The sequence below is a fragment of the Rhinolophus hipposideros genome, assembly GCF_964194185.1.
Source record: "Rhinolophus hipposideros genome assembly, chromosome: 9".
Lineage (NCBI taxonomy): Eukaryota > Metazoa > Chordata > Mammalia > Chiroptera > Rhinolophidae > Rhinolophus > Rhinolophus hipposideros.
The window spans coordinates 76525282-76538728 of NC_138055.1; the positions used below are offsets into that span (position 1 = coordinate 76525282).

The 13447-nt window shown below is 39.2% G+C and overlaps 1 protein-coding gene across 1 annotated transcript in view; it reads left to right on the forward strand.

Moving 5' to 3' along the window:
* TMTC2 (transmembrane O-mannosyltransferase targeting cadherins 2) overlaps window positions 1-13447 on the forward strand; it is a 400877-nt gene that overhangs the window by 166143 nt on the left and 221287 nt on the right. Inside the window, exon 2 of the mRNA XM_081058171.1 lies at window positions 8225-8795. Coding sequence (XP_080914297.1) covers window positions 8225-8795 — 571 coding nt within the window. The remainder of the gene's footprint in view (window positions 1-8224; window positions 8796-13447) is intronic.

The following is a 13447-nucleotide window of genomic DNA, read 5'->3' on the forward strand; positions in this document are numbered from 1 at the left end:
CTGGCAGCATCTCCACACCTCCATTATTACTTCATTTACCTCCACGTAGGTAGACATGCTTTCCTCCAGGAAGTGTTTGACCCTTTAAGACGGTCGGGAGTCTTTTCTGTGTTCTCCCATAACAGGATTTCAGTTTAGAAGGGTATTTATCATATTGCCCTGAAATTGCCTGGACGCTTACTTCCCCTGCTAGGCTGAACGTTTCTCACAGTCAGGGAATCCATTTTGATCACCATTTTATCTGCAGTGTCCTTCACAGTACCTAACCTGAAACTGAGTGAATGAATAAGGAAGTGAGTGAGTAATTTCTTAACGACAGAATTAATCCATTTTATTGGACAGTGATTTTCAATAGGAGATAGAAGAGGGAATATTAAAATCACTCATGCCCTCTTTTTAAAGCATGCATTTCCTCCTCCTCCTTCTGAAATGTCTTCCACATATCATCCATTTGAGATACCTGATAATTGTAGTAAGAAGTTGGTGTTATTAATGTGTCAGTGCTCAATGTCAAAATCAAGTGTATTCACAGCAGTAACTGGGGAAGGCTTTGGGGAAACCTTACCTTCAAAAATGAACACTGCGGGTTGAACTGAAGCATGTTTGGACAGATGTAACTGGTTGAAGAACAGCCATCCAGGCAGAGAAAAGGGAAGAAATGGTTTGAGCAAAGACCTGTAGGCTGTGAAGTTTGTCTGACTTAGGATGCATGTGTCCACTTGCATGGAGTAATGGGAGATTGGCCTAGAAGTCATAATGGGGACAGCAGTAAATGCTGGGCTGTGAAGGCTGTTTATTATGGTAAGAAATAGGGAATGATGAGGGATTTTTGTGGAGTAGAGTGGTGGTGGCGGTGTTGTATTTCAGGAAGTATCTCTCTCCACAGCATGTGTAATGGATCAAAGGGGGAATGAAAGGCAGCGATAGCTGTATAGTTCAGCTTACCAAATATTTATTATGTGCCTAATATATGTTGGGCACTGGGAGAAAATATAAGGCATAATTCCTTCCCTGAGGGGACTTGTAGCCTAATGAGAGAAAGAGAAAAGTGAACAGGCAATTTAAGTAAGCATGTGAAGCTGTACAGGTAGGAAATAATGAAAGCCTGATGAGGGTAGTAGAAAAGCAAAGAGACACAGAGTCACGGGAAACTTGTGAGTTGGATTTTTCTCTGAGATCCTGAACAGCTTTAAAATATTTTTAACCAGTTTAAAAATAGCTGTAGAAGCACAGAGAGACACATCATACACAACCTTGATGTCAGTGATGGAGGAATGATGGTGCTTAATGAGCGGCTTATTAGAAGAAAGGAGATGTTTTGTGAGGAAAATTATTTGGATTCAGACTAACTAAGTGTTAAGATACTGAAAAAGCAACTGACAACATTACTTGATAATCACACAGGGCTGTATTATTTAGTGCTCTTTTGGTTACGGATGCCAGAATAACACTTTAGCTTATGAGTAAGGACATTTAAACTCTCAGTCTTTAACTTGAAAGGTTATTGGATTAGTTAACAGGGTTAGCTTCAGGCATGACGGGATCCAGCTGCACTAGGAATTACCTCTGTCTCCTTGATCTGAGTTGTGTGTTGGCTTCATTCTTAGAGGATTTCAGGGAATCCTCTAGTATCCTTAGAAGTTCTTCTTATTCTCAGAAGAAGATGGGCTTTCCCAGTAGATTATCGAGGCTGCATGGATTCTGATGGGCCTGGCTGGCTGCTAAGTCAATTATTGTGGCCAGAAATGAGGATGGGGAGATGGAGTACACTAACTGGCCAAATTGTTTGATGACCTTTCATCAGGAGGTAGGGCTGCCTCCCTCTATCCATATGGACTGAGAGTGGATGTGGGCTGTTCTCAAAAGGAAAAATAAGAGACTTGAAGAAGAGTTCCAAGAAAACAGCAAGTGTCCATTACACAAGGTTAGGTAAATTGCAAACATTTTAAGTTAACATTTCCTCACTTGATCTTCACAACAGTTTGTGAGAAGCATTATTATTATTACTATTATCCATCAACTCTAGGTTAGGAAGCTGACCTTTAGAGAGGCTCACTGGCCGAAGGTCATACACCTGGTGTTAGTAGAGGAACCGGGATTTCATTATTCTTTATTCCACTCAGGTGAGGAGATCACTTGGGCCGTTATAAATGTAGGCTCATGAGCAACACGCAGGCTTGAGGTATAGTTGGAGAAGGCATCTCTTGAATTGTATGTGTTGGAGGTGACCACAGAGGTGGAAAGTGTGGAGAGAAAGAGGTCAGGGAACAGAACCAGAAGAGAAGCATCCAGGTTTGGGAGAAAAATGTGAAGGAGAATTGGAAAGAGGTGGCCAAAAGATAGGAGAATGAGAAAACTGATGTGTTAATGACCAAAGGTAAGACTTGATACACGTTTATAATCTTGTTCTGAAAGTGTCATTAGAGCTTTAAGGAATTAAATGAAATAATCATGACGATGAAACAATGATTTTGAAGGCTACAAACATGATAAAAGAGTGCTGTGTTTGCATTGATGGCTAACATCAGTTGTTCAGTGTTGATGATGATAACAATAGCACCTAATATGTGTTACATATATTACATATACACATGTTCAATACAACAATGCGTTTTGCCTTCTGATTCATTTACTCCTCGCACAGATCCTATAAGGCAAGTATAGTTATTATCTTTATTCTACAGATAAGGAAACTGAGGTATAGAGAGGTGAAGTTACTCTGTTCACTGTCTCATAGCCTTTTAAACTTTATTGTAGTCCACTTGTCTCCAGAATCAGTTTTCTTCACCACCACATTTCACTGCCCTTCCTAGGAACAGATAGGCATTCTTGGGTCGTGCTGAAGCAGATAGGTTAATAGAGGCCCTTCTCGTTCTTCTCTCTCTTGCAGGACACATTTCAACACATCGTTCCAATTTTTTTCTTTGCCTTTTTTAATTTAAAGTTTTGCCATTATTTGCCTTTCAGTAGAACAATTGAAAGCACTTTAGAAGAGGGTGCCATTTGCTGTTTGAAAAATCTAAGCATTATATCTGCTCAGAGGACCAGTGGTCATCATTTATGTGGGTGCTTGTGACAGGAAAGGTCATTGGACAGAAAAAGCAGCAGTGAGAGAAGAAACCCATACAAGGACAGTTGGGAGGGCAGTGTCACATCATTCATCAGTTTTACAGTAGCATTGGCCTTTTTCAGTATTTCCAAAAGGAAAAATCATAAGGCAGCAAAAACAAAGAGCCACAAATGAACAAAAGGGGAAACAGGTTAAAACCTCCTTGAAGACCAGAGAGACTGCATCTTTTTCATTCAAAAGACGGTGTCTCAGTCATATGTTCTCTGGAGAATCCTTACAATTGTTTCTTCTTCACATCTGCTGCTCCGATTTTCTTCACTTTTCCCAGAGTGGAAAATTTCCTAATTCCTTAGTGCCTTTCTGGATTTCAATTCACAGAAGTAACCTCAGAAATTATATTGGCATGAAATTTTGTTTTGAATTAAAGTTTTTCATTAGCTAAGAAATAACAGAAGAGGTTTTACTATTACCACGTTGGACTCGTGTGAGAAAACGCAAGTGGATGGAAATCTTATACTTAGTGTTGAATAACTACCTTTACTTCTCATTTTGCTGGCAGATTATTCAGATTCTATTAAAGCCTTTTTGGTCTGGATCTTTCTTAAAATGATGTGAGGGGTATGAAATGCATCCCTTATCACTGACTTGCATGTGCGACGTGACTTATATACTAAAATCCAGTGCAATTTAGTCTTATTTCACATTCTTTGCCACAATACTCATTGGTGACCTGCCTAAGCAGACAACACTTAATAATACTATGGTCCCCCTTTATATAGTATGTTTTTCACATAGATGAGGTATTTGCTCGCTCTTCCATTTTTGTTTTATTAACACTGTTTGCCCTTTAAATATTTTTCTAAAGTGTAAATTTAAGGCTGTGCTGTATCAAAGTTTTTTCTCACAGTGAAATTATGAGGTTTGTTAATTTTGTTCTTTTTTTTTAAACCCTTGTTTTTGGAAAGATGTGTAATGTATATCTTGTTGGCTGCTTCACATTACTAGATGTATTGCTGTAAGTGTAAGAAATCCTGGCAGGTTCGGACAGATTTTTAAAAGTATGAGTTTTCTGTTTTCTCTAACAGTTCTTACAGAATTGGTTATGGTGATGAACTAACAACATGTAGAAAACCTGGTTTGGGAAATGTGGTTCTCCATCATACATGTATCTGCCATTGAAAGGGCAAAGTACTATCCTAAACAAAATTTGCTTTCTAGCTTTTCTCACTGCATTAGCAAAGCCTTATCCCAGAATGCTTTGCTATCGAGCCTTCCCCAGCCCTGACTTGGATTGTACGAGCATTTTTGCATTGACATGAGAGAAATTTACATCAATATCTAAGTTACTGTTTAGTGCAGGCCAGTTGGGTTTTCATTCTGAATTATGTGAAATCAGCTTTCTCTGACAACACTGGCAGTTTTTCATATTTCTTTTAAATTTTAATTAGAACCCATCGAGTCTTAAGCAATTACTTCTGGGTTAGATTCTTGATGAATGTCATAGCAGGGTGTTTTAATTTAATGGACCCAGAATAACATCTGTTTCTAATATTTTCAAAGCCAATTTATATGGAAATTCATTTACTATACAGTCAATACATGGAGACTTGTAAAAATCAAAATCAAAATGGAAAATCAAAGCGCTGTGATATAGTTGGTCTTCTGTGAACAAAGGATTTCACTTATGACTAACGTCAGCTGCCACTAGCTAACACCAAAAATACTGCAGTTTAAATAAGTCAGTAATTTATTTCTCACACTCTTGCAATGGGGAGGTAGCTAGCCCAGGGCTGGTGTGGTCTACCATGAGAGGTAGTCAGTAATGTGCTGGGCATGATTTTTATTCCTAAGGACACTTTATGGGCCAAGATGGCCACTAGAACTCCAGCTCTTACATCTGTGCTGTAACAGGAAGGAGGTAGGGTTGGAGGGGAAGAATGCTGAGCTTTTCCCTTTTAAGGACACTGTCTGGAAGTAGTACACGGAACTCTGCTTATGTTCCACTGGCCCAAAAAGGAGTCACATGACTGTATTTAGCAGCAAGGGAAGACAGGAAATGAAATATTTTTTTCTACATGACCATATACCCAGTTAAAAACAGAAGGGCTGTGAGTATGGGAAAAGGGGAGAGATAGAGATGAGAGAACAACTCACTATCCCTGCCACATTGATTATTTTTAAGACATGACTTTAACAGACCTTTTGCCTTTTTACTGAGTTCCTGGAAAAGTCAGTTCTCATAAGTAGGTAGAAAAGGATTGGCATGGGGTTTGGCCCAGGGTAGATAATTATCAACTACGGATCAGTCTGTTTTAATCCTAACCCCCAAATGCAACCATTTCAGAGATTGTGGGTCAAGCATACTTTCATAAGGGACTTTTGGTAAATTGCACTCCATTCTTTGTAGAATAGTAACAACAGCAGCTAACAGGGCTGAGATGTAGTTTGTACTACCATGTTTCCCCGAAAATAAGACCTAACCGGAAAATAAGCCCTAGCATGATTTTTCAGGATGACATCCCCTGAACATAAACCCTAATGTGTCTTTTGGAGCAAAACTTAATATAAAACCCAGTCTTATTTTCGGGAAAACATGGTAGGTCTCCAACATACTCATGTATCTGCAAAACAGTGTTCTCTGCTTCTCTACATAGAAGATGAATGAATGATTACAGATATTTGTTAAATGATTTCAATGTAAAACTCTTATCCCAGAAACTGAAGCTCAGAGTGGTTAAAGGGAAGCCGTGTAGAGAAGCAGCTGGAAACCAGCATTACCCAGTCATTTGATCCCAACTGGAATACTAACTCTGCTGTTTCAATTGGCTGTCTCGCCTTGGATGGGTTTCTTAATCTGTCTGGATCTCTGTTACATGGTCTTGTTTTTGAAGACGCTCAGTAGATTACAGACCTGGGACTCAGAAATGTTTCTCTATAGTCCAGGGCTTTTGCAACCTGATTTTTGGTAACATTCATGTGGAAATTCCTTTTGTCAAGCCTGCCTCCCAGTGAAAGGCAGAGCTGGTGGAGGGACTAGAGGCAAAGGTCTTTAGGGTGGCCACCCACCATATATTCTTCAGCTGCACCAATGCCAATACCGCCTTAAAAAACCCTGCATCAGACTAGACAAGAGGTTCCTAGTTATGCAGTGGTATCTTAAATGTCTCATTCCTCCTTCCTTCTGACTCTTGTTCCTCTTTTGTGATCTCGAAGTACAGAGAAGGGTGCACTAAGGATACAAAAGACTCAAGATGCCACACTGTTCTCTGGAAGGTATAATGGTGTCATGCAGGGTGTCAGGCAGAGTCTCAGCTCCCGCTCCCCACATAAGAATGCAGGATATGGTGAGGCCAAAAAGGAACACACATGGAGCCATAGATAGGGGAGTCATACTACCATATTCTCATTGGTGGCTAGGTTGGAGACACAGGAAGCAGGAGCCACACTATCCACAACCTGCTGTCCGCTTCTCTCTGCCAACCCACCTCACTTGCTAGCTGCAATCCGCCCTGCTAACTGCAATCCGCTCTTGCTAGCTCAGCTACCATCTTCTTGCTAGCCCCCATTTTCTGCTAGCGTAGCCATGGCAGTTATATTAGTGGCCAATGGCTCACTGGTTACAGCTGACGGCCAACTAGACACAGGGTGGCCATCCAATCACAGTTGATGGCCATTTACTACCTGAGCCAGCACCTTTCCACGTGAGGGGCGAGAGCCTGGAAACCACTCCTGGCTCTGTCCCCACAAATGGCCTAGAGCAGGAATCTTCCAAACTGAGTCATTTATGTGCAATTGTCAACATTTATACCTTATTCATACATATCAGCACCAGTACTGTTAATTCCTTAATGTCTGTCTTCCCATTGACATTTTAATTTTGAACAGCTTCATTCTGAGCGAATATACATGACATCCAGCTTTGCTCTGATTATTAAATTTTGTTTCAAGTATACATTAAAACAAATACCACCGTTAAAAGTTTTATAAGGTTTGTCGGTGTATTTTCTAACATACACCGAGTGGTATGTGGATTAGATTTTGAGAAGCCCATTATAGTGAAAAGAGCAGCGTGGGCCATGAAATTACCCTGCTATTTCCAACTTGTGTGACTTTGGAACCAGTAGTAATTAGATGTTCTCAATGGTAGTCTCCCCACATGGCAGAAGTAGATAATAATATCTACCTTATCAGTTATTCTAAGAATTAAATGAGAAGACAAAGCCAAGGAGACCAGCAGGGTGCTTGGCAGATAGCAAGTGCTCAGAAATACTAGGTCATTCCTCCTTGAAGTCTGGAAATCTAGAGTTACTGATCCTTAAAAGTAGGACACAATGAATTACATAATTATGGCACTTGGGGTAGAAGACACTAAGTCCTATGAGAACTCAGAAGGGGGAAAGGCTGAAGTTTCCTGGAATGTAGGAGGAAGGGGAAACTTTGGATAATTGGAGAGCCATTCTTCCTCATCTTTCAAGCTCTCCAGGTCCTTGCTACTCAGTGTGGTCCTAGGACCAGCAGTGTGTGTGTTACTTGGCATCTTGTTAGAAATGTGGAATATTGGGCTCCTGTCTAGATCTAGTATTGAATTGGAATCTGTTAACAAGACCTCCAGGTGATGTGTATGTATGAGAAGCATTGCTCTGGGCACAGATATTTTCTTTAAAATATATTTTTAGTGGGGGTTAGTTCTCACTCTCAGTGTATCCTCTCACCAGTCACACCTGGGGGCTGTGCTTCTTAAAAATGCATCTTCTCAGGCCTTACATCAACCTGGGGCCTGGAGTATGCATTTTAGCTCATCTACCATGTGGTTTTCAAGGCAGCTGTTCAGCAACCTCTGTGTTACAGCTTAAAGCACTGGTCAAATCTCTGCATGTATTCTTCAAACATAGTTGCGTTGAAACAAGGAAGAAAGCTTTTGAGAAAAGACCCTAATTGTGATGTTAGTAAGCATTAAGGAGAGGATCTGAATTCAGTTTATAAGAAAAACTCATTTGCATTAATCATGAATACCTGGAATCCCAGTATTAAGCCTCTTAGATGACAGAGCTAGGGAAGAAAAGAATATCTTCGCTTTGTGTCACATGTTTTCTTACTTTTTTTCTTTCTGTATTTTTACATTTGATTTTTCTTTTTACACGTTTTGTTTTATAGCCGTGCTATCAAGACTAATCAGGATCTTCTCCCAGAAACTCCATGGACGCACATTTTCTACAATGATTTTTGGGGGACTCTTCTCACCCACAGTGGCAGCCACAAGTCCTACCGGCCCCTCTGCACACTTTCTTTTCGCCTGAACCATGCCATCGGAGGGCTGAATCCCTGGAGCTATCATCTTGTCAACATCCTACTGCATGCGACAGTCACTGGTCTCTTCACGAGTTTCTCCAAGATACTCCTTGGCGACGGGTACTGGACCTTCATGGCGGGCTTGATGTTTGCCTCTCACCCCATTCACACGGAGGCGGTGGCCGGAATCGTCGGACGGGCCGATGTGGGGGCCAGTCTTTTCTTTCTCCTCTCCTTGCTCTGCTACATTAAGCACTGTTCTACAAGAGGCTACTCAGCCAGGACTTGGGGCTGGTTCCTGGGGACAGGCCTGTGTGCAGGATGCAGCATGTTGTGGAAGGAACAAGGAGTGACTGTTCTCGCAGTCTCCGCAGTTTATGATGTCTTTGTCTTTCACAGGCTGAAAATGAAACAGATCTTACCTACCCTTTACAAAGTAAGTGATTGTTGGCACTCGAGCATTGGATTACTGAGTAATCTCCTTGCTTGGTCCTTTTTCACCATTTAAAAGGCAAATGTGTTACTCTTCAAAGAGAATTTAATATAAGTTACCTTTTGATCTGTGGTAAGTGGAAGTATCCTTTCTGACCTTTCCCTACTCACCTGGGTTTCCCGTCACCGACTGTTTTATTTCTTGGGTTTTTATTTTCATGATTTCAAAGGAGGTAGAAGGACGATTTTGCTTTGTAAAGATCATGCATCTGTATAATTTATTTTTATTCATTCGTTTATTTGTGCCTCAGTTCTCTTTGCATAATGTGTAGTTGTAAAAATACCACTGCTGATAGTAGAGTTAGATGCTAGACTATAGAGGGGAAATCCTTCGCCATTTGTTAATATTACTTCGAAAGTTGACTTTGGGAAACAACCCTTCTCTGCAGTGCTCTAGGAACCCAAATTCTTAAACAATGAATCATATTCACCTTTTCCTTGTTGTAGTGGATAAGAATAGCAGAATCAAAACAGAAAGTGGTTATTTTAAGTTTTGCCCTGAGGCCAATTAAGATCTTTGCCTCAGAGCTTAATATTTGTTCTTGTTTTCCCTTAGTGGTTTCAAATGCAATGTTGTTTGAAGGTCTTAGAAGCACTTAGGATCCCATACACTTAAAGAGAAGTTTTCTGCTAGAATGTTCATGGGAGTCATTGGTTGGAGGAGGGCATCTGAGAAACTGCCTCCTTCTCAATCTCCCATCCTTCCTCACTCACAATAAATTCTGTTGCTTTGATTTTAAGTTCAAAGGCTGAACTACAAGGTTTGCAAACCTTGCCATGTTTTAGGCCATCTCCCTCTTCCTTTTAGACACTTAAGGAATTATGGTTTTGGATACTTGTCGCTGAGAAAGCTGTCAAGTTTTCTAGTTTTGACTAATTAAATCCCCCAATCCCAATTTTACTTAAAATCGAATTGGGAAGAAATCAACGTAAAGAAAAACAATGGAAGGAAAAAGAAACAGAAACATTTATTTTTTAAAAAATGACTATGTTTTTTCACTTAGCAGAGTAATTACTGCTATGCTTCTCTTCAGGGAAGCATAACATTTACAGTTAGAATTCAAGTACCAAATACTTAATGAAGTTCTTTTGTGATTTCAATTAAATGTTGAAACTTTAAAAGAAAACTCTTGTTAAACTTTGATGCTTGGAAACAACATGGTTTGAAAGTGAAGCTCTTAATTTCGAATCAATTTTAATTCTGTCAAGCAGAATAGGGTGAATAATCTTTTTCTTTTAAAACCATATCTATTAACAATAGCAGACTTTCTTGTTTTACTCAACATATGAATAGAGTAAGTTTAAATTGTGGTCCTTATCCTATGGAGGGTGACACTGTTAAAAAAAAAAGAAAAGCAAAAAACAAAACAGGCTCAAAATGGAATCACCTGTGCTAAACCCACATCGACAAATTAAGATTTAATTTCAGTTGCAGCCTGAAATTCATCCCTCCCAGGGATGTGACCGTTAACCAGCCAATCTGGAATTACCTGGTTAGCAGTAGAGAGGTAATCTGCCATATAGACCCTCTTTTCTGGAGAAAGATGAGATAATTCCACTTTTATCTTATCCCTTCCCACTTCTGCCTCAACAAAGCTTCCATTTTATACAGACTTTCTGAGCTCCTGTTTGCTAGATGGGGTGCTGCCTTATTCATGAATTGTTCAGTAAAGCCAATTCGCTCTTCAAAAGTTGAATTTTGTTTTTTGACAAGACCTATTTGAAGATGTAGGCTCTGAGTGTGTCAAGACCTTCCACTGATAGTCTGTGAAACATTGTGTTTTCTTCTACAGAATTTCCATTTTCCTATCATGAATAAAGGAATTATTTTGGTGTGTCAATTTAGGGCTCACTTTAAAGACCTTTTGAAGTTCTCTTCTGAGAAATTTTTAGTTCTTGAAGCATATTTTCAAGGACTGAGTTGCTGATTGAGCTCCTTACTATAAATGTACTGCATACAATATTTGGAGCATACTTTTATAACAGAAAATCATTCTTTGTTTATCTGAAATTAAAATTTAACTGGGCATCCTGTTGTCTATCTGGCAACCTTACTCATATAACTGCTGCTTGAGAAATGCCATGAGCAAAGGAACTCCTAAGAGTGGAGAGTGTAAAGTCCTGCATGCCATGCGAAAGGACTTAATGCTTCAGAGGTTCAGTGCCCTGAGAAATTTCCAAAATGGAAACTTGCCCAGACTCTCGGGCAACTACAGCTTGCAGGCATTGGGGCAGCAAAACCCTTCGTCTGGTAGTTGCTATCTCAACTTAGCTTCTTTTTTTTTTTTTTTTTTCCCATTCTCAGGTTTTAGGCCAGTGAGCTCAATGAGGACCCTGGGATAACAGATTTTTTAGATCTGTAAGAAATCATGGAGGTCATCTAGGCCAGTCCTCTTATTTCCACCTGAGGTGTAGAGAACCAGAGATGTGAAGGTCAGTCAGAAAATGGTAGACTCATTAGAACTAGACTACGTAGGTCTGACTGTCTAGTGATCTTTCATCATACTGTGTAGATGTGAAGATGAATACATAGATGTCAAATCAGATAAGTGTATAGTAGAAAAGTAAGTGATGTGGAATCAAACATTGGCTCACACTGGCTGAGTAACTTTGGGCTAGTTCAGTGATCTGTTTCTTCATTTGGAAATGGAGACAGACAGTTAATGTTCTGTTCTCGGAAATTATATGAAATTGTGGGGTGTTCATTGTGAACTGTGTGTGCCCAGTGTTTGGAAGGTCCCGATGTGCATTAGTCAGAGGGAAAGAAGAAATATTGATGGAGGTTATAATTCTTTATCTTAAGAAAGAGAAGGCCAAAAGATAACCTTCTAGTTGTCTTTACATACAGTGGTTTGAAAACATATGACTTAGGAATTGACTAAAGCTGAAGCATGCATATTTAAGTACAAACTTTTCATTTAGAATCTTGACTGTGGGGCTTGTAAACACTGGCATAGATTACATATGGAAGTTATAGAAAATTCCATATTCTGTCTTTAAAATATATAGATTTTTATGCCTGCGGTGACTTGGAAGAGACTCTGAAGGAAATGGATTAAAAGACTTTATAAGGTTCTTTTAAACGTTAAACGAATAATCATCTTAAATATCTTACCAATTAACTCTGCATCATAGTTATATCATAGTTTGCCAGATGAAATAAACTTTCCTCCCCCATTAAAACATAGCACATACATAAACAGAAAACTCGAGCGCACAAATGTTTAACTCTAGTATGCAAATTAGAGAATCAGTCAAATACTCTGAATCTAAAAATGGAGGCCCTCTTAAAGCTGGAGTTTATTAGGACCAGAGGGGCAAGGCTCTGCATGTTTTTAAGTTTGACTGTTAGTAATATTTTTTGCATAGCACCCACACTCAGGTTCTTTCTTGACAGTGTTGGTGGTTTCAGTTCTGTACCTCTTACAGATTCTGGCCCCCAAACTCACATGTGTAACAGGGCCAGGCAGAGGGGTCTGTGGTGTACTAGCTGTTCTGCCTTACTAGCACGCCACTCCATCCCGTTATTGCGACGAGAAAATACAGGTTTCCCTTCGGTAGCCTTCAAGGTTTTCCTGAGAAGACAGACATCTGGATTTTTCTTTGGCATCTGCTGTTTTCTAATATGGGTTATTAATGTAGAAACAACTTAAATCCTGTTTGGGCCAGATAAAATCTTTGAGATGGCGAATTTGGCCAGAATTCTTGGCTGCCATGTTTTTGCTTTTTTTTTTTTTGCTTCTAAGGCTCAAGAAAATGATTCATATGTCCATATCATATGTAAGGTTTTTGCAGTTCTGCAAAGCAAATATGTAAGTTATATTTTTCGTTGATGAACTATGTGAAAAACAGTAAGTCCCTGTCATATTGTGGATATTTTATTTAATATTTAATAAAACCTTACAGTGTTTACATCTGTCAGGTACTGTTCTGAATATGCTAAAAACATTACCATTTCATTTAAATGTTTATTGAGAGAGTCACATGAATTATGAGATTATATAGTTGTCAGTAGTTAGGAAGATTTGTTAAAAAAACAAAACAAAAAAACAACCACTAAATATAAAATCTTCAGAAATATATGTGAACAAAAATCAGTGTTCCTAACTTTATCAACAAAATTTTAAAATGTCCGTGGTTCTTAGATTCAGGATGTTTTCTACGTTATCCTTGGCATGTAGCTCACCATCTGGTGTACTAGTAAATTACTGAATTCACACTTGTTTAAGATTTACCTTTTAAAAGTATGTGCTTGAAATGTTAAAGTGAAATCCTATATTCTCTCCTTTATATGATGCGGATTTCATTTCTGCTTAATGAGGTCTAGCAGGTGGGATTGGAAGACATGCATGTTAGAAAAATGTTGAAAAGAAAGTTTTCTTGACCGAGTCTCACCAAATGATTGTTTTAGCCTTTTTTTCAATGACTTTCACTCATTTAATTTTATGTGGTCAAAAAGTAAGAGTGAGTGGCGGGGGGTGGGGGAACCCTTGAAATAAACTAGCTTTGCAAATAATTGCTCGACTTTTATCTACCCACAAAATTTTTTACAAGTCTCCTATGACCCCAGGAGGTACATGGATAATAAAATCAGTA